This window comes from Mesoplodon densirostris, chromosome 3 (assembly GCF_025265405.1).
Source record: "Mesoplodon densirostris isolate mMesDen1 chromosome 3, mMesDen1 primary haplotype, whole genome shotgun sequence".
Taxonomy (NCBI): Eukaryota; Metazoa; Chordata; class Mammalia; order Artiodactyla; family Ziphiidae; genus Mesoplodon; species Mesoplodon densirostris.
The window spans coordinates 95,497,748-95,519,971 of record NC_082663.1 but is presented as its reverse complement, the minus strand read 5'-3'; the positions used below and the strand labels follow the sequence as shown (position 1 = coordinate 95,519,971).

Here is a 22,224-nt window from a genome sequence, read left to right as displayed (position 1 = left end):
GCCAAAGATATTTAAAATGCCTTTTTATAACATTCAGTGTTAACAATGCTGCGGGGAAATAATGTGCAGGGAAGCAGAGAATGAGAACTCTGAAGACCTTTCTAAAGGGCTGGTGGGCAGTACCTTTCCATTTAAAATACAAACTCCCTTTGATTCAGCAATCTGTCTGCTGGATATATACCATATGTGTATCCTCTACTTAGTAGATTTAAAGAGTATACAAGAGTGTTCATTTTTATTATGGCTTATAACAGAAAAAGCTTAACAGTAAGCCACAGTGCATCCATAAAATGGGATAATAAACAGTTGCTAAGAAAGAATGAGATGGGTTTCCATGTGCTGACAATAAAAAACATTCAAGATATATTAAGCAAAAAAAGCACAGTATGTGTGTCTCTAAACACAACTAAATATTCATTTTTGAAAATTCTGGAGAAATGTATGAGAAATTTAAAAGTGGTTGTCTCTGAAACACTGGACTGAGAATGTGACTATCATATTCATTTGAAGCTCTTCTGTACTAGTTATTTTCACTATGTGTAGTCATTATTATTTTATTAATAAGAATAATAACTATATGCAGTATTTTCTGCATGGTCTGGAAGCATCTACTTGCTCTCTGCAAGAGTGGGAAAGTGAGCATTCTTTCCTACTCTCCACGAGGTGAGCCAGAGTCTACTCAGTGGGCACTTAGCCACCCCTCCTCAACCAGTCCAGGAGACTTCAGAGGTTGCTGAGGTCCCTGCCCACACTCACTCCTTCCCGCTTTGTGTGGCCTACATGCACAGGTAAGGGGAAATTTTCATTTCTGCTCTTCCACTTTTAGATGTATATCATCCATCTCTGAAAAGCTAACTTAAAGGAGAATGTGTAGAGTTATTCCACTGCAAGAGATACCAGGGGAAAATCAGTGTTTCCCTTAGTGCTGTTTATTCTATAATTATATTATTACCAAAACAAAACCAAGGAAATAAAACCATTTTCAACTTTAAAGTATAGTACTCTCCATTCTGCCAAATCCCATGAGAACCAGAAAGATTACAGTCCAAGGGGTTTTCTTTCCAACTTAGAATCTTGTATTTGCCTATCTCAAAATACTAAACAACTCTTTCAACTAAAACTGCTTCCACAAGAGAAAGTCGTGTACACTAAAGTTGAAAAGATGAAGTGCAATCTACATTCAACTTATTTGATGTTGAAGATCTTAAAGAGTACTTGAACATTGTTTTGTTCTTATTTCATCAAACAAATGCTTCCAACCCTACAGAAGAGGGGCGAGAAAAATCACAGGAAATCATGTCTGTTTTTCCTATTATTTGACCTTGGACTTGAGGTGGGGAAGCTACTTATTTAGTATCAAGTGACCTTTCCAAACTGTATAAAACAATCCCCATAGTACTTTTCCTTTGTCAGAAGGTTGTGATACAAAGGCATTTGCTAAAATTTATTTTATGTGTCTATTCATCATTTTTTGACTTTACTGATGAATATAGAAAGTAAGCCCAAATGTCTATTTGAAAAAATCTAATATCTCCTTAGCTGAAAATCTGCTCCCACTAAATCTGATTTTATATAAGCTTTCTGACCCCGCCCCCCCCCCAAAGTAATTTCATTTTTGTTTTGGGGGGATGTAAAAGTAATTAGTGAAATGAGCAAACTATAGCCTGGTGAATTGAGCTGTCTGTGGTACTGAAAAAATGACACTAAAGCTGAAATGTACTGAGCTAAGCTCTTACAAAGCCTCTCCATCACACTATTTTAATTCAAGCACTTCTGTCCATGACTCACCTGAACCATCTTATTTTGATAGACTGTGTATAAACATTTTATAAAAGGTCACATTGACTTGCTTTCCAAGGTTCTCCATGGAAATGTCAGGGCCTCCCCAAGCTTCGTTAAAGCAATTCCGGTGGACAGAGAGCCAGAACATTGGCTATAACACTTACTTTTCCTGAATGCAGTAAGAAATCCTACCATGTACCAGAAATCCATACTAGCTAGCTCTCACTATCCAATCATCATACTGCTATGCTAAAAAGAAAAAGAGGAAGTGTCACATTAGACTGCATGCTATGCCCAAGAACACGCTCTGAACGGCAGCATAACCCCTGCATTGAGTTCCTTAACTCAAAGCTAATCTATATACTTGGAATTCTTAATAGTAAACTGAGAAGTACCTATTTGCTTAAAGCTTATGAAAGAAGTACATCTATAGCAGTGACATCAATAAGTTAAAAAGGGGTCAATTCATCATTTCCCACACATGGATACATTAGCCTATGCACTTGATTTTACCATGTTTCAGAGTGAACTATTTCAGCAGCAATCACTGACTACTCTCTGGATAAATTAGAACATGTTTTTCTGGTTCTTGATTTCCAGCTCAGGGTCTCCACATTTATTTGGTCCTTTTCCATTTCATATTTTTAAAAAAGCATCTCAGATAAGAATTTGGAACTTCAGCTTGAGGAAAACAAAAATCACTCTAGATTAAACACTGAATGTAAAAGCTACATCCAAAACAACTAAATGATATTACCTGAGCATCCATTTTGAAATTATCTTAAGTGTGGTTGGTTTAGCAGAAACCATGTATCAGGTCAGATAATTCCAATTATAAAAATCTAACTTTTTGTGATGTTTATGTTTCCCCAACAATAAAGAAGTTCACTGTGCTTATAACCCTTAGAGCGGGAAGTCGTGTCCTCATTTTTATCACCCGTGCTCTTTGTACTCTAATCAATATATCTATGCATTTGTATAACAGAAATGGTCCTCAAAATTAGCCAGGGGTGGAATTCTTTCAAGTGTGAAATGATCTTTAAAAATATGACTTCTTTTATTTGTATTACTTTCTCTAAATTTTAAGAGTTCTAATATAGTATCAAAAATTTTTTACAACATGTAATTAACATCTGGCCAATGTTAATGGCCAATGTCTTGTCCTCACAAACTCCAATAAGTTATTTCCAAAAAAAATCTCCCATAATTCTTAAAAGGTTAGCATTTTTAGGAAGACACTTTGTTCTTGGTGTTAATACCATCAAATGTCCTCCGCCTTGAATGCTTGTTTCGCTGTGTGTTTTTCAGAAGGAACAGGAATAATACGAAAGCTGATGTTTTATTAAAAAAAAAAACAGCAAGGTCTCATTCTAGGGTGGATTAAATACAACTACTCTGGTCTTCAAGCCAAAAAAAAAATTAAATTACTTGATTTTTATAAATACCTAAGAAGATTTTAGAAAAACCGTTTAAGTCTAACCCTGTTCAAATACCAAACGTTTGGATTTAGAGAGGAACCACAGACAAAGACATGTCCATGTTCAGGGTTGCTAACAAGCAGTAGCAGAGCGCAGCAGGAAGCATTCTGGGTGGAAGCTAGGAGGACAGGCCTGGTCACGCTCTGCACTGTCTAGCTGTGGGATCTGGCAAGCTGCTCACCTCTTCTGACTGCAGGTACCTCATCTATAAACCAAGTCAAAGGGCCATTACACCTATTTTGTTTCCCAGCCTTAAGTGTCTACCCTTCAAGTCAAAATGAAAAGATACTCTCATGATGCTTAAGTTACATTTTAGTATTACTTTAAAATGTTTGAAAGAATCTCAAAAGCCCACGATCATTAGTGCTGAATTAAAGATGGACCTGTGTAAATTATTAAAATTTTAAAGGGTCCAAATGTGTTTGCCTTGTTTTGGCAGTGCAGTTTTATTACTTACCGCTAAATATTCTCACTCTTTCTAATTCTCACTCTCTATCCTCCTTCCTTCAAAATCACACTTTTCAAAGTCTTTGCAATTTGAAAGTATGATGAAGTAATTTCTCCCCCCTCATGTGGGGTCATGTGTATCTTTATTTTGCTTGGGCAAATTTGGTTTCTTCCATATTTAGTATGTTTTTGCAAATTACTAACTTAAAATTAATTTAACTTATAATTAACGCTGTTATTTAAATTCAATGGCAACTCCTAAAGGAAAGCAGCCTAAATTAGAGGGTTTAACAGTTCAGCCAAATGCCTAACACCTGATCCAAAACAATCAGAAAATGCATATTAGTGTAAGTTCTAAACTGGAAAATCTCAATCTCTCTTAATTTTTGAAAACTCTAGTTATTTTATTCCCAAACCTTAATATTCCTTTAACTGAAAGCTACAGCAAAATAAACAACTTAAAAGACAAGCCACGAATTTTAGACGGATTATTGTGAAATTGTCAGTAACAGTCAAATCTAACAATAGAGTTCCTGGCTGCATTTAAACAAAACAAACATTTTCCTAACAAGTTCACTCACAAGGGCAGTGGCCTTTGCTCTTAAATGACATTTTTAATAAATAATGTAATGATTATACCTGAAAATCTACCAAACTACCAGATATACAGAATTTGTATTCTTAATTTACAACAGATTTTTTTCTTCAAATTTACAGTAAGATATAGAAAAGGTCAGAGTTTTCTTCTTGTCTTATTGATATATATTAGCAAGGAATATCACGGGCCTATTTTCTTCTCTAAGCTACAGTTATGGAAGGCGATATACATGGGCACAATCTTCCATAATGACCCACCCATCTTGTTAAATGCTTATTAGACAAGAATACACATTTACCTGGCAGATTAAGGCTAGTATATACCTGGCCTTGAGGAAAACAAATACAGTGACTGACATGGAGAAGTGGATCTACCTAAAGAAGAGAGGGGAAAATCTGAAAGGTTTAACAAATACATCCTGGAAACTACTGCACATTTACATGCTGCACTGTTTGTTTTGTTTTTAACTTCTTGAAAGAACAGGTCAGGTGCTAAGGTAAGAATACAGCATGTGTCTTCTGTAACCTCAAGCAAGGACACGAGAGCTTGGAAAAAAGCGTTTGCTGCCTTGCACTTCCCCCGGCTGGAGTCATTCATAAACAGCAGAACCCCGAAGTTACCTGTATTTCCCTGGCGTGGTACACGATGATCAGACCGAGCAGGATGATCGTGGAGAGACTGATAAGGCATTTCAGAGCTAAGGAATACAGCGACGCCTGCAACACAGACAGAAGCACTTTTTTTAAAAAAAAAAAAAGAAGCACTTTTAACCACCGTTAAGATCCGGGGCGTCGGTCAATCCCCAGCAAGGGGACCTGAACTCCCAGGAGGAGGATGGGGGTCGGGGCACCTGTCTCGGCTCTGTGATCTGTCAGATCACTTGGCCTCACAGGAAAGTGAGAGAGGAGATCCCGGAAGGCCAAACAGCGGGGTCCGCGACAACACAGACCCAAGCACAGCTCGTGGCTCTCAAAACCCGAGAGGAAGTTATCCTTGAGTTTAAGCGCTTGGGTTTGAAAGGGGCCTCCGACATCGTGAGCACCGGGAGAGGAACAGAGCATGCTTTCCTCACCGACTCCTGAAATCACTTCTTTAACGTGCCCAAACGCACTGGGCATTCACTGCCTCCAGAACTTTGCGCGCGGAAAAGCTTCCTCTCCAGAGTTGCCTTGCGGATTAGGGGAGCGAGTCTCAGCGGTGCTCGCCGTCCCGGCGGGCACCTCCGATTGTCCGGGAAAAGCTCGGAACTGGCAGGCAGAGAGTTCCCACCAGCGCCCGTCCCAACCACCCGGTGTCCGGCTCTGCGGCCCGGAAACGGTGAGCAAAGGGCTGGAGCACTTACCTTGTCGTAGGCGCCCCACGACAGCTCGGTCTCGATGACCATGACCACGATGCCGAACATGCCGAAGATGAGCGCGTAGTCGCTGAGCCGCTTGCGCTTCTCGAACAGGGCGCGCCGGTGGCCCAGCTTGTAGCCAATGTTCTGGTTCTTCTTTTTGCTGGACTTGGTGCCACCGCTGCTGCCATGCCCGCTGCCACCGCCGCCGCCGCCTCCAGCGCTGCCTCCGCCGCCGGCTCCGTAGAGCGCCAGGTTATTGGAGTTGTTGTGCTCCGGTTTAGATACCACGATCTCCGGGGCTGAGGACGAAGCGGCGGCGGCCGCGGCTGCAGACGGGGAGGACGCGCCGCCACCTCCTCCGACAGACACCGGGGGCTGTAGGGGCTGTGCCTCAGAGTCCATCTCGTGCAGGTTCCGGCGGGACGCGCTCAAGTTGCTGAGTGGCCGCATGACGCCCCCGTTGTACCTACAGCTGCTCATGGCTATTTCGGTGAAGGGGTTGCTCTCGCGGCGCGCCTGGGGCTGGCTGTGCTGGTGGTGCGCCGGGTGCGGGTGGTGGTGGTGGTGGTGGTGGTGCGAGAGCGGGGGCCCGGAGCCCAGGCTGCCGAGGCTGCCCGTGGGGCTGGCGGCGGGCTGCAGGCTGTGGCACTGGTGGTACTGGGAGGCGGACGCCGGCTGCTGCGCGTACTGCTGCCGGAGCGCACTGGCATGGCTGGACGGCGTCAGCTCGCTCACATTGAGCTGGCTGCCCCGGCGCGACGAGCAGCAGCAGCAGCACGACGAGCCTGACAGCGGCGAGGAGGTACGGGTCCGGAAGGCGCCGCCGGGCGAGGAGGTGCGGAGCAGCAGGGACAGGTTATCCCCCGCCCCCGCCCCCGGGGCACCGGAGGAGGCGCAGCTGTTGCACCGGAGGCATGGGCTGCTGCCGCCGCTGCCCTGCTGCTGGTGCGCGAGGTGCGGGGGGTGGTGAGGGTGCGGGAGGGGCGCGAAGGGCGGGCACGGCTTGTCCTGGCTCTGCTGCTGCTGCTGGCAATGCAGGTGTGAGGAGCGCGGTGGCGGTGGCGGCTGCTCCGAGAAGAAGCCGCGCTGGAACTGCAATGGGGTTTCCATGTCAGGGCTGTTAAAGCTGCAGGGAGACCAGGCGGTGGTGCACCCTGCGCAATGCGTTATGGTAGGGAGCGGAGACTCCTGCTGCTGGTGCGAGGAAGGGCCCATGCCGGCTCCGGTAGAATCCAGGCGGCGCGTCCGATTGGTTGGGCTCACCAAAACAATGGGCATGACATCACCTGCGGGGACCAAGACTGAGTTTGCGGTGCGCGCGGTTTAGGGGAGTGTGTGTGAAAGAGAGAGAGAGAGAGATTGGGGGGGGGGTGGAATCTGCAGGATGAAAACCCTCGGAGGCGCAGGACAGGGTGAGGGCGGGGGTTCCACCTGCTGTTTGGGAGCACCCGTGAGCACCACCAGGGATGGGGAGCCCCCAGGTAGTGCAGCGGGTCTGCAGAGGAAGGAGGGGAAAACAGGCGTCCCCTCCTTCTCGTGCCACCACCCCCCTAACTAGTGCCGGACGCGCAGTCTAGATCCCCTGCACCGGGCACTGCAGCACGTTGAGCCACCCCAGCCAGGGGGTCAGGCGAGGGAACAGTGCAGAACCCGGGCCACTCCTCCACCGGCATGCACGCCTCTTAGAGCTGCAGAACAGCAGCCTCCTCGCCCCACGCCCACTTCTCCCTAATTGTCCCGCTGAGAGTGGGCTGCCGGCTGCCCGCCAAATAACTGCGGGGGCACCCACTTTGGAGAGAAAAAGTTTGACGACTAGCTAAGCCAGTGCAGCAGGGCTTAGTGAGAACCCCGGGGCCTGAGCTCCTGTTTGGCCGCTGCGAGATCCGAACGGGTTCGGATCTTCCCCACGCCGCTGGTCTCTGGCGCCGGGGAGTCGGGATTGGCTGCGTGGTGCTCTCGCCCTAATGCGTTGCGGCGCGGGTAGGGTTAACCTCCTTGGCGCCTGGGCCTGGGGAGGATGGGGGCGGGGCCGGAGGAGGGGATCCCCTTCGTCCGCGGGAGGAGCCCGCGAGGGCTTCCCGGGTCCCCCTGGCGGGGGCGGAGGGCTTTCCCCGTCACTGCCTGCTCACATTTGCACCTTCTGCAGAACATGAGGGGCTGGCGCCCCCGGCCGCCAGGTCCTGGACTACGGCGCTCAGGCCCTCTGGCCGCCCCAGTAGGTAGGTCTGCGGGCTTTTCCTGCCTTGGAGAAGAGGCTTGCTCGAGGGTCTGGGGAATGCTCAGCGACTGCCGGCCACCAGCTTGTCTTCTGTTCTTCCTCCTCCACACCTGCAGCACAGACACAAAGCAAAGGCGGATCACTGAGGCGCAAACACCTAGCATCTTCTGTGCCAAGCCCTGACTGCGGCGGGGGCGGCGGATCCAGAGGGGCCTGGCGCGGGCTGATTCACACCGGCAGTCATAGCCTGGCTAGGAAATTATTAATAATAACTCGGACTGAATAATAGCTGCCTGGGAACAGTGCTGGAGTTTTGCTAGAATTAGGTGTCATATTTATTTATTTGCTAATAAACTAATAAAAATTACGCTTTGTGTCTCACAAATTTCCTGTGATGTGTCCTTCTTTTGGGCGATATACTAACACAAAGCGGTAGGGGACCCTTTCAAGGGTTCGTTGTTACTGCTCCATCTTAAGTCTTTATCGTTTGTATTTCTTTGTAAGTTGAGATTCCCGTCTCCAGAAAAGGGAATGAAATACACTGGCCAGTTGAATATTTGTTTCCCTTTTAAATCGTGATTTTAAAGCATGATTTTTATGATAGAAGTTATAACGAGTTAGAAATTAAAGTGAAAGCAGATCACCCTCATTAGGTAATTGGAATTCTCAGCTGGATCCAATTTCTTGATATTCTACTCGGCAGCTACCCTAAAGTTGCTTACCAGGTACCTCCTCCTAAGAGAGAGTTTGTGTTTTCAGTGCCTTGGAGTGAATAATTCATTTTAGGATATCCTTTGGATATGAGTTAAGCAATTTTAATTTTTTGTGCATGCAAGTAAACAGATGCAGAAGAAAAAAAGGGAGAGGGTTGCTTTTAGTCCCACAGAATTTGCATTTCTCTGTAGTCTTGGTCAAAAATAGAATTTGAATGGCTAAAAGCTGGAGACAGCATTTTATTTTTATATTCCATTATGATTTTTGGTAATTTAATAAAACTTGTTTAGAATTTTGATCATAGAATCTTTGTGGTAGCAGAGTAGATCTGCATGAATTGTGTGGTGAACATGACTATTAAAAACAATTCTAATGAGTAACTTGAAATTACAATGAAAGCTTCCAAATTAAAAATTTTTCACCTTCTGGTGTGAAACAAAATTCAACTCAAGCACAAAATCCACAATACATTCGTTTTCACTTTATAACAAATTATATGAGCTTCTTCTCATTGTTACACATAGCTGACTAAGTGAAAGAGTTTGACTCATCCTTCCAAACCTAAATACATCAAATACACTGATCATGGTAAATTAATACTTTCATTAGCCTTTGGTAAATTTTGTTGAAAGACTACATCAATCCCCTCTCCAAATATCACAATAATTGTTACCAGCACAAAATTAGATATAAGGTTCTAAATTTATTAAAATGTCATTTTAAAAAGTAATGGCTGCAAAAAAAAACAAACCCCAAAAAGTGATGGCTGCATCTTCTATTGTCAAACTGACTTTCTCAAAAGCAAATTCAAAGCTTCAAAGAAGTTCCATAGATAAAATAACAGGGAAAAAATTATTGTATCTTTTGCCATGTATATCTCTATGCCTTAGTACCGGATTAGGTGCAGTGCCTTTAGTCATGCAGAAACAGAGTGTTTGCTGAGATTTCCGACAATGATGGAGTTACCACTGCTCACAGAGGGGGATCAGGGGAGGAAAGGGTGCACAAGGTAAGAAAGAAATGGAGATTTGACAAACAAAATGAGGAACTGTCAGAATACCAAAACTCAGATTACCAGTGCTTTCACCTAGCCAGTGCCTTACAAAAGCTCATGAAATAATATAGTAATGTAAAACCCACTGTGATGGAGAAAGAGGAGAGCAAGTCAGTCAGATATTTATCATCTTTCTGTTTCAGGGAATCATCTGATCACATACACTCAAAAAATCTTCTTGCTAATAAATGTCTGTATTTGGAGAGTACAATAATCCACTATTAGTATGGTGATGAAAAGCAACAAGATGCCCCGACAACTTTGTTTTACTTTTAGCCTGAATTCTCATAACTTTATTGTTTGGGGCATGTTACACTATTGGGTTATAACAGGGGCACATTTAAGAAGTTCTCCTTTTCATCAATCCTCTTTTCTTTATAAAATTAACAAATGGATTTTAAGCTTATATGTAAACTTTTCATATAGCATACCATAATTTTGCTTTTTTCCCCATATATAGGATTACAGATGTGACATGTAAAGTTAAGCAGTTAGAACAACAAAGACAATATTCTTCCATGTGGATAGTACTCAGCACATAGTAAACACTCATTTATATTTGTGAGAGTGAGGAGGGAAGGAGAGGAAGAGAATTACGAAAGATTGAAAGGCGACAATACAAGGGCCTATAACCTCCAATAATAAGCTCTTGGAAAATTGCAGGTGCTTCTCTTTCTGTCATTAAGATATATAAGTGCTGGAATTTCTCTAGTTTAACACCAGAGGTCATACTCATCCACAAAATACATTTCAAATACTATCAGTTAAATACCTTTATTTCCAGTGTCACATTCTTGTAAAAATTCCCTGGTTTCTTTTTTCCTTATGGATTAGAAAGATTGTTTTTCCACATTTGTTGTATTTCAAGCTTGCGGACAGGCACATACACATAACACCCCCAAAGCACTCCACAAACACTTAACAACAGTCTTAGAAGTATGGTTTTCCCAGACCACAGGGGCTTGGGAAAAAAGCTTTAGGTTGTTTGCCCTCGATCCCTCACTTTATGCAGATTTATATTATGCCAATGGTTTTTCTAAAAAATAATTCTCTTTTTCAAAGGAATTATTAGTCTGTGCTCTCTCTGTTCCTTAAAAATGCAGGACTCTTGAATTTGGATGTTTCTGATCTATCTGCAAAGGCAGTCAGAACAGCTGATGCAGGGGTCCAGGGCATCTGTTTCCCACACTGAGTGCTCTGAGGGATACTTTGACCTACACAGTAAATGTTTTTCTGGGATTTTCTTTTTTCTTTGCCTGGTTAATTATTTGGTGGTGCCAAGCACAGGGGTTGTGACAAGACACAGCCTCTCTGAACTCAGTTTGCTTAGCAGTCAGTGCAAATGGGGACTTGGGATAATGTCAGAGTCGCTCCTTGCTTCCCGACATGTCTCATGAAAAACACTTCTTCTTAAACCACGTATTGTCATCCTAACTTCATAAGAAATGTACATTTTAGAATATCACTGTTACACGTATTCTTTCGCTTCCACATTATTACTAGAAAGTATCAAGACCTGAATGAGCTTATTGATGATAGTCTTGTTAAGTAATACCACCATTATTCAGGGATTAATTATCCTGTTAGGGCCTATTCATTAACATCATTAACTTTTCCAAATTTGTTTTACCCTTATCCTTGCCTCCTACCATTTCTCAGCTAATTAGCATATCTATAAAAGTCTCAGTAGTGCCAAAAAAAAAAAGAGATAGAACTTATACTAGTTTTGTTAGCAGAATTGAACTATGTTACACAATTAAATAGGTGAACATGTTGAAATTATTGACCATAAGTCTTTTTAAAATAGTCTATGGATTACATAAACAAATATCCCTTGGCAACTAGAAACACACATCTGAATCTAACTAGAAAGTCATAAAAAAGACAGTGGATAGCACATTCTAGTTTATAAAGCAGTTTCTCATGTGTTACTTTATTTGCATCTCTCAAGAACCCTTATGCAAGGAAGGGAAGTTTTTTTTTTTTTTTTTTTTTCCGGTACGCGGGCCTCTCACTGTTGTGGCCTCCCCCGTTGCGGAGCACAGGCTCCGGACGCGCAGGCCCAGCGGCCATGGCTCACGGGCCCAGCCGCTCCGCGGCACATGGGATCCTCCCAGACCGGGGCACGAACCCGTATCCCCTGCATCGGCAGGCGGACTCTCAAACCACTGCGCCACCAGGGAGGCCCAGGAAGGGAAGTTTTTATGATCATCTCTACTTTACAGGTAAGGATAATCCTGCGATGTGGGCTACCCCAGGTCACACAGCTGGTGAGTGGCAAGAAAAAGCCAGACTTCAAGTACATTCTTCTGAGTCTGTCTGATGAGTCTGTTGAACACTCCTCTAGCCTCTCCTCCATAGCAGAAAAATTACCTATTGACTCTATCAACTCATACAGGCTGGTACTCCGCTAATAGTCAAGGAATGGACAGCAGTGGCTTATCATTTCCATTTACTGCCTTTGAATGACCTCATGAACATATCCTCACTGGCTTGATTGGGATTCTGAGATTCTTAACTACTCCCCTTTCGTTAACTTCATTTGATCAACAGAATAATTCATGAGGATCTAATACAAGTGTGGATGAAATGGCAGTGCTGTATGCATACAGGTCCAAGGTGCCCAATTAAAAAGTGTTAAAAAAATAAAGATTCGATTCTATTCAGACACAGTCTTCCGCTGACTTTGCTGGCAGCCTGGGCATTTCTCATTTTTGCCAATGTCCATAGTAAAAGCTGAAGGCCATTGAAGACTACTTATTAGCACTAACAGAGTCCATTTTGTCTTTTTATGTAATAAGTGAGAAGAAAGAGGCTCAAGCTCTTTGCTCTGTGGCTTAGAGGAACTCTTCTGCAGTCCTGCAGGGATCCAGCCTGGCTCTCGGCTCTTGTGCTCTGGTAGAGTTGTCTTCTCATTGCATCTCCCTTTGTGCCAAAGAGTGAGCAGGGAACCAGAGAAAGGAGGTAGGGCTCTATGCCACAGGCAGAGATAAACCAGTGTGTCTTACAGCAGTAGAGAGTTACCAAAAGTGGGATCAAGGATATGCAAAACCATTCCTAAGTATGGAGGTCAAAGCTTCCACTTGGTGATCCCGAAGTTTCATGGTGGCTCAGTGCTCAAACATAATGATGCTACAAAAGTTCTTGAAGTTTGTTTTCCCTCTGAAATCCAATGTATTTTCCCGTCATTATTTTCTCTTCTCTTACAGGATTAGGATCCATGATGCATTAGCTCTTTTTTCTCTTTTCCTGTTAATTCCATTCCCATATGTTATTCATCAACCTTCTATGTTTTCCTTTTTCTTTTCCACCTCTTGCCAAACAGGCTCAGGAAATCAATTAATCATCCTTTGTCTATCTTTATATTACTATTTCCCTTTCTGGAACTATTCGTAAATTCCTACTCCCAAATAATTGCTTTAGGGCAAGGAGAGAGCTGGTGCCCACTCATATAAAGGTGAAAAGCATGCTTTTCTAAGTAGAATTAAACATAATGTCATCAGCAACAAAACACTCTAAATGCTGATAAATCTTGGTTTCACATATTCATCCTCATCCAATAAGCCAGATTTTTCTTAAAAATGACTTTTATTCTGTGTTGTTGATGTTTTATTTTTTAGCTATAAATTTAGTAGCACTTTTTCTCTATTATTTCTATCCATATGCTACAAAATGACATACGTGATACAACATAACAGAAGAAAACACAACAGATATATACTACACAAATATAATGACAAAACACACTATTTGACACAGTGTTTTACCCTTGTTCCTTAGAACGAGTGCTTCTCAAAAATGTTTTAATTAGTCAAAACTACTGGTTACTTTTGTTCACAAGTCAAGTTCTCTTAACAAGGGGTATTTCTTGGCTCTTGTAACTGAAAATATCATGATTAGGGAAGACTTCAATGCTGTTTGTTTCAGAGGTTAAGACATCATCAGGTTTCCAGCAACTTTCTTGTCATTGTCCTCTTGCATATATATTGGTCAGACTAATTTACCTTATGGTGGGAAAAATGACTGTAGCAATTCTAGGCTTCATATCTACCACTGTGCTATCCAGAGGGAAGCAGATCACCGCTGTCCCAACATTCCAAAAACCCTCTTGACATATCTATTGAACTATCTCTATTCACCAATGACATGATTTTGTAGTTAGAAAATCCTAAAGAATCCACTACAATATATTAGAACTAATAGACAAATACAGCAGATTTCTGGATACAAGATTAATATTTAAAATGTCAACTGTAACCCCAAAAAATGTCAATTGTATTTCCCTACACTAGCAATGAACAATTTAAATATGAAATTAAAAAACAGTTTCATGTGCAATACAATAAAAAATGATCAAGAATATATCAACAGAAATGTGAAACTTATACACGAACTAAAAAATATTTTTGAAAGAAATTAAGGAAGACCTAAATAAATGGACATACATCCCATATTAATGAATCAGAAGATTTAATATGGTCAATACTCCCCAAATTGATCTATAGATTCTCTCAAATCTTTATCAAAATCCTAGATGATTTTTTTGGAGAACTTGACAAACTGATCCTAAAATTCAAATGGAAATACAGGTAGCACAGAACAGTCAAAACAATCCTGAAAAAGAACAAAGTTGAAGGACTCAAACTTGCTGAATAAAAACTTACTATAAAGCTATAGTAATCAAGATAATGTATGATGGAATAGGATAGATATATAGATTAATGGAACAGAATTGAGAGTCCAGAAATAAACCTTTATATTTACAGTCAATTGACTTTTGACAGGGTGCCAAGATAATTCAATGGGAACAAAAATAGTCTTTTCAACACATGATACTAGGAAAACTGGATATTCACATGTAAAAAGCAAACTTGGAATTCTTCCTTATACCATACATAACAATTAACTCAAGTGGATCAAAGACTTAAGTGCGAGAACAAAAACTATAAAACTCTTAAAAGAAAGCATATGGGAGAGTCACTATGATCTTGGGTTAAGTAATAGTTTCTTAGACATGACACTAAAAGCATAAGTTACAGGGCCTCCCTGGTGGCGCAAGTGGTTGAGAGTCCGCCTGCCGATGCAGGGGATACGGGTTCGTGCCCCGGTCTGGGAGGATCCCATATGCCGTGGAGCGGCTGGGCCCGTGAGCCATGGCCGCTGAGCCTGCGCGTCCGGAGCCTGTGCTCCGCAACGGGGGAGGCCACAACAGTGAGAGGCCCGCATACCGCAAAAAAAAAAAAAAAAAAAAAGCATAAGTTACAGAAGAAAAAAAATAGCTACATTGGATTTCATCAAAATTTTATGCTTCATAGAACACCAAAAGTAGAGTAAAAAGACAAATTACAGAGTGGGAGAAAATATTTGCAAATCATAGATGTGTGGGACTTGTATCCAAAATATAAAGAACTCTTTCAACTCAATAATGAAAAGAATAAATAATCCAAAGGCAAAGTCTCTGAACAGACATTTCTCCAAAGAAGATATAATAGTGATAAATAAGCACGTGAAAATAAATACACATCATTAGTCACTAGGAAAATGTAAATCTAAACTACAATTAGATACTTCATAACCACTAGGATGCCTTTAATCAGAAAGACATATAATAACAAGTGTTTAACAAGTTATAACAAGTGAGAGGATGTGGTGAAATCTGAACACTCATACACTGCTGGTGGGAATGTAAAGTGGTACAGCAGCTTTGGAAACCAGTTTGGAAGTGCCTTAAGATACTAAATGTAAAGTTACCATATTACCCAGCAATTCCACTCCTAGGTATATAGTCAAGAGAAATGAAAATATACATCTACACAAAAACTAGCACATGAATGTTTATAGCAGCATTATTTATAATAGCTAAAAATTGGAAAGAATTCAAATGTCTATCAACTGGTGAGTGTATAAATAAAATGTGGTATATTCTTACAATGGAATATTATTCATCAGTAAAAAGAAATGAAGTACTGATACATGCTACAACATGGAGGAGCCTTGAAATATGGGAAAGAAAACCAGTCACAAAAGACCACATGTTGTATGATTCTATCTATTGGAAGTGTCTAGAATAGGCAAAGCTATAAACAGAAAGTCACATTAATGGTTGTCTTATGCTGGGGATGAGGAAGAGGCAGTAAATGGGGATTCATTATTAATGGGTACAGTGTTTCCTACTGATGTAATAAAAATATTTTAAAATTAGATTGTGGTAATAGTCATATAACTCTGTGAATTTACTAAAAATCATTGATTTGTATACTTGGAATGGGTGAATTGTACAGTATATGAATTGTATCTCAAGAAAGTTGTTAAAAACTGATGAGAGAAATAAATCCCCAAACAAAACTGAATGCTAAAATGGAAGTATCAATTTAAAATGAATAGTGCCAAGGCAACATTACATAAAATTAGAGAGGAGCAGGAATATGTTTCTTAAGTGACACGAATGACTATTATCTATGAATTTTAGGGAATTTGAAGATTCAAAATTTTTTTATCTGAGCCTCTATCTAAATGGCTTAAAAATCCTAACAGTATCATGATTCAATAAATATCCAAGAAGAATTTCAGGAGAAAAATGAGCTGTGGCATTATTATTTTAATTGTAGAATGCAGATTTCTCTTACATATAAGTAATAGATCAGGTATATTTTGTACTGAACTCTACAGTTAAAAATCACTGTCATCATATGATTCTAACAGACAGTGTAAAGGAACTAAGACTAAAGCAGTCTCTGAAGATGACTCATAATGGTTACTTGTGACCATTAATTAATTTCTCTGTAATGTGTTAGCTCCATTACCCTTCAGTAGTTCAGACAAATACTTATAGCATGATGAAACTAAAGCCTTTTTTAAGAGGTTATCTGGGACAATTTGGGAAGTATATGCTCTTAGTCTTGAGGGTTGGCAGCAAAAGTGCACTCTGCACCCAGCCCACAGCACGTGGTTCTGCTGTTTGAAGCAAACGGCTTAAAGGACTCAGCAGTCAGGAAGACATAGCACAAGGCAGACACTGTGTAGGTGGCAGAGGTATCATTTGATATTGACAAGTGACTGTAGCACCAGGATCAGACTTACTTCAGTGCTCACTTTTAAGGAGAGACCAGGGGAGTCAGAGGCTCTCTTATGAAAGCCGAGCCAATGCTCAAAGCTGTCTCATGAATGGTTGTCTAGGGGAGCTCAGAATTGGGTATTAAATCAGGGGAATGCAATATTCCTGACGATTTCCCATTCTTACATGAAGAACTAATTTGTTCATGGAGTTTCTTGTTTGTTCGTGTCTTTAGACAAGATAAAGGTCATGTTTTTGCTTAAATTTATTAAATACTTTGCTAAAACAGTTTCTTTTTCTTCCCCTTTATTTTAGTGGCCCCATAGATGGTGGAAAAAGAGATGCAGAAAACAGAACACTTTGTTCTGGAAGATAAATTATATGAAGTGTACTAAGCCATTGAAATGAGATTAATCAAAAAGATTTTTCTAGGTTATTAAGCAGAGTTCCAAGATAAAGGGCTCTTATATTTCCTGTTCTAGATTTTAGTATTTTGCTTATCCCAAGATCAGGACTTTGGAGAACAACAGAGAGAACAATTTTAAAAATGAGCTTTACCTACAAGTAGTAAATTCTGACATAATTGATGGGGTGCCACTTGCTACTTTAGCATGCCTGAGTGTTCACTTTTTTTTATTAGATCTCCACTCAAAGGGAGGGGTAGAGAAGTTAGTTTTGCTTGGATTCACTAAAACGGGGCAAGGAAGGGTCTTTCACTTCACTTTTGTCCCTTTCTTTAACAAGTAGCAAAGAAAATATCTTACATTTGTATGTCTTAGACTTATAGTCCTTAGGAGGCCCTTATGATGTTTTCTTTTCTTTTTTCTTTTTCTCATTTTTTTTCCCCTGAAGGGACTGTGGATTTTCCTAGGAAGCAGCCTTCATTCTCGAAGGTTTAAAGAGGATCATGGTCTCACAATCTTCAGGAGAAGTCAGAAAATGCGAGAAGGATGAAATCTTTCAGATAACTAACTAGAGAAACCTCAATTCCCAGCAGACTGGAAGAGGAAATTGGTAAGAAAAGGGAACATTAGTTCAAACTTAAATGTAGTAATGGATATGACACAGACTATGTCCTCAAGAAGCTAAAAGGACAAGGTACTCTCTTTCTTTCTTGTTCAATTTCTAAAAACAAGGAAACTTGCTTCAAATAAATGTTCAGAAAAGCTTTCTAAACCTCCTTTATGTAGCTGACCTAACTAGACTTTAAAAACACAACTCACTAGACGTAAGAAGAAAATAAAGGAGATATAGTTTTATGACCTTAAGATGGAGAAGGTTTTCCTAAACAATTGCCTAAACGCAACAGCCATAAAGGAAAAGACAACTGATTTTATCTTATAGCATTACAAGACGTCCATAAGGACCAAAATCAAAAAGACGAGTGCCATATTTAACAGACAAAAGGTTAATCTTGAGAAATATGTTTCTAAAAACAGTCTAAGAATTTGATATGAGAAAAAGAAAAGAAAACTGGACAGAGAAATAATAAAAGGATATGAACAAGCAATTCAAAGAAGATGAAATGTGAATGGTCCAAGAAAGCAAAAAAGACCTCTGAATAATCAAGGAAATACAAATTGAAACAATTTGTATTTCCATTAGACTGAATAATACTGTATAATGCATTGGTAAGGATGCAAGACACCAGCTTTTTCATACACCATAGATAGAAGTGTATACTGGTAAAGCCTGTTTGAAACCAATTTGACAAGACCCCTCAAAATGTTAAATGAACAACATCTTTTCAGTTAACAAGTCCACTAATGGGAATCTATTCTTTAAAAATATGCGCATGTGTGCACAAAGATATATTTACAGTGATGTACATTATAGGAAAACAAAACAGAATAAAATAAATGCCCATCAAAAAGCATCCTATAGTTTTTTTTAAAGGATGAATAAGACCTATAGAATTATCACCAGTACTCTTATCATTAAAGCAAACAGAACAAATCATACAGTATGATCACAAATATAAAAATTATATGCTTCTATCTGTATATAAATTCATAGGATGGAGACCATCAGGATTGTAGTGGTAAGTGTGGAGGTGTACATGTGGCTGTGGGCATGAGGGCAGTTTTTAGGTGTTGCTTGCTGGGTGAATCTTAAACAATGAATACATTTTTGAAAATACAATAAAAAGAAAGAAAGGAAAATAAGCCCATATTGCTCAGGCATGTGAACCTATCCCTTCCTGATCTCTTACATGCCCACCACTGTATTTCCCCATATTGCAACAAATGATTCCTCATCCCAATTAGTATAAGGTTCATGGGAGGTGTCCAGTAAGTGTTTGTTGAATTAATACTTAATTAAATTCATAAATTTAAAGTTGTTGCCTTAGGAAAAAAAAAGTAAAACCTAGAGGCTATGCAAACATCCAAGAATCAAAGTCTTGTTTCTTTATTTACTGATGTATCAAGTGAACTAGTAAACTTATAGATGTGAACTTAATTTTTGCTTTGCTTTGTTTTGTTTCATGGAAAGGAAACTTTACCATAGTCTTTAATCAAGGTTTCTAAATGCCCTGTGTTGGTTGTCCATGAACTCCAGGTGGCATTTTCCATCCCAGGGTTAATTAGACCTCCACTGAAGTCTTTCTATGTCTCCAAAATGGAAATGGTTGTAATCATGTGGGCAACAATTGTGCCAGAATCAGATTCTAGCTATCAGATTTTTATAGGGTGAGAGCAAAACTAGAAATGAACCACAGATTGGGCCCAGTTTTACCAATGAGGTAGCTGCGTATTTACCTTTTGGGGGTAAATGATCTTTTTGGCCTTCAGGCAAACTAAAGTAACAATATCCTAAACTTTGCTACAAAAAGTTAATTTTGCTGCATCTCATAGATTTAGTATGGTTGCGTTTTCATTGTCATTTGTCTTAAAGTACTTTCTGATTTCTTCTTTGATTTCATCGATGACCCATTGGTTTTTTAGTCTCATGTTGTTTAGCCTTCATGTGTTCGTTACTTTTTTCCTGTTTTTCTTTCTGTGGTTGATTTCTAGTTTCATTCCATTGTGGTAAGAAAAGATGCTTCAGATAATTTCTATACTCTTAAATTTGTTTAGGCTTTTTTTTGTGACTTAGTATGTGGTCTATCCTAGAGAACATTTAATGTGTGCTTAAAGAGAATATGTATTCTAAGTCTTTTTTTTTTGGATGCAGTGTCCTGTAGATATCAATTAAGTCAAACTAGCCCATTGTGTCATTGAGGACCTCTGTCACCTTATTGATTTTCTGTCTGGAAGATCTGTTCATTGATGCCAATGGGGTGTTAAAATCTCCTACCATTATTGTATTCCTGTCATTTTCTCCCTTTATGTCTGTTATTACTTTCTTTATATATTTAGGTGCTCCTATACTGGGTACATATATGTTAATGAGTATAATATCCTCTTCTTGTATTGATCCCTTTGTTATTATATTGAATATAATGTCCTTCTTTGGTCTTTCTTTATAGCCTTTGTTTTAAAGTCTTTTTTGTCAGGTATGAGTTTTGCTATCCCCACTTTCTTGTCATTTCCATTTACATGAAGTATATTTTTCTATGTATTTGCTTTCAATCTATGTGTCTTTTGCCCTGAAGTGAGTCTCTTGTAGGCAGCATATTGTCAATTCTTGTTTTTTTAATCCAACCTGCCACTCTATGTGTTTTGATCAGAGCATTTAGTCCATTTACATTTAATGTAGTTATTGATAGGTTTGTTCAAACACATTCTCAAAGAGCTACATTTTTATATTTCCCTCCCCCCCATTTTGTGCTATTGATGTCCTATTTTACATCTTCATGTTTATCCTTTTGGTGTTAATTGTACTTATAATCACTTTTACAAAGTCTTTTGATTGTTTTTTAATCTATGTTATTATTTAAGTGATCTTCAATCCTTTTATATATTTGCCTTTCCTATTGTGATTTCCCCTTTCCTATAGATTCTTGCTTTTTTTTCTATTTAGAGAAGACCTTTCAATATTTATTTTAGGGTAGGTTTAGTATTTCTGAATTCTTTTAGTTTTTGCTTGTCTGAGAAATACTTTATCTCTCCTTCTATTCTAAATAATAATTTTGCTGGGTAGAATATCCTAGGTTGCAGGGTATTTTCCTTTAAAGACTGTGAATATATCATGCCACTCCTTTCTGGCCTGCAAAGTTTCTGTAGAAAAATCAACCAATAGCCTTATGGGGGTTCCCTTGTAACTGACTCTTTGTCCCTTAGAGCATACTTTTTAAAGGCATCAGTGAGTTGATGCAGAGGCACAGAATATCAAGAATTACAGAAGGTGTCTAATCTCATACAAGCCATGTGATGTATGTGGGGAGGGGTTTGTGGAATGTAGATGCAAGTTCCCTCCAGAAAGATTTCTTCGTTGTTAATAGTCAAACTAACATATGTGACCTGAAAGTAAGTGTGTCATAGTAAATTCTTAACAACCTCAACTATAGTGAATTCTTAGAAAGCTAGAATTATTTGTAGAAAATCAGTATGCTGAGATAAATTTAATGATTTTGTAGTTAATTCTTTCTAAAATGAGTTGTATATGTCCCTACTTTATTAAATAGACCATGATGTACACTATTTAAAGTCTTATTGATTACTCATGATTACCATCTGTAATGATAAATTTTGTATGTAAACTGTCAAGATATTTGGTGAAACACTGATTGTTAACAATGAAGAAATCTTTCTGGAGGGAACTTTTTAAGATATTATGAAAACGTTTTAGTTTCTGTTTTGTGACTTATTTTAACCAATAGCAAGTTTGCGTCATTATCAAGTAAAATTGAAAAGATTAAAAGTCCTTAAAACTTCTATATTTTGGCCATAAAACCGAAACTATGAATATAAAAGTCTAAATCCTTCATCATTAATATTCTAAGAGTAAAATCTCTCTAATGATATATTTTTAGAGAAATTTATATTATACTCTGGCTATTGTTCATTTTAATGGAAGACACCTGCTTGGGAAGGCAACATCAACCATGGGAAAGATGTATGTATCTGTATGTGTGTGTGTGTGTGTGTGTGTGTGTGTGTGTGTGTGATATCACACATACACAAAGTGATCTTCAGATTATAGTCATTTGGAATATAATCAATTGGATATAGATAATGAAAATATTTGTAGACTCCATTATAATTTGGTTGTCAAGTGGTAGGCTGAGACAACTTAAAAAGACCACAAGCTTTCACAGTCTGCTCAATCTTTTGGCAAGTAATCATTTGAATTTCTCTTTTTGTAGGTGAACTTAAATATTTGCAGATAGAATCACTAAAATCCTTTTGGGAAAAATGTTAACTTCTACTTTATTTCATAATGCATTTTTTCATTGTGTAATGGAAAACATTTGGACTTTGGAGGCAGAAATCCTAAATTCAAACTCTCATTTGAGTTATGTATCCATAATGCAAGTGTTTCATCTTTTCTAAGCAAGTTTCTTCTGTTGTTTGTGGTAGGATGAGTGAAAAAGTAATGGGTGTGTTTTCTTCCCTCTTCTCTTACCCTTCTCAAGAGGAAGCTAGAACTTTGTATCT

The 22,224-nt window shown here is 39.6% G+C and overlaps 1 protein-coding gene across 1 annotated transcript in view; it reads right to left on the bottom strand.

Moving 5' to 3' along the window:
* Positions 1-7,795, bottom strand: part of KCNN2 (potassium calcium-activated channel subfamily N member 2) — a 185,767-nt gene extending 177,972 nt beyond the window's left edge. Inside the window, exons 1-3 of the mRNA XM_060091854.1 lie at positions 7,774-7,795; positions 5,648-6,930; positions 4,926-5,021 (exon numbers count right to left, since the gene is read on the bottom strand). Of these exons, the coding sequence (XP_059947837.1) occupies positions 4,926-5,021; positions 5,648-6,930; positions 7,774-7,795 (1,401 nt within the window). The remainder of the gene's footprint in view (positions 1-4,925; positions 5,022-5,647; positions 6,931-7,773) is intronic.
* Positions 7,796-22,224: the final 14,429 nt, after the last annotated feature.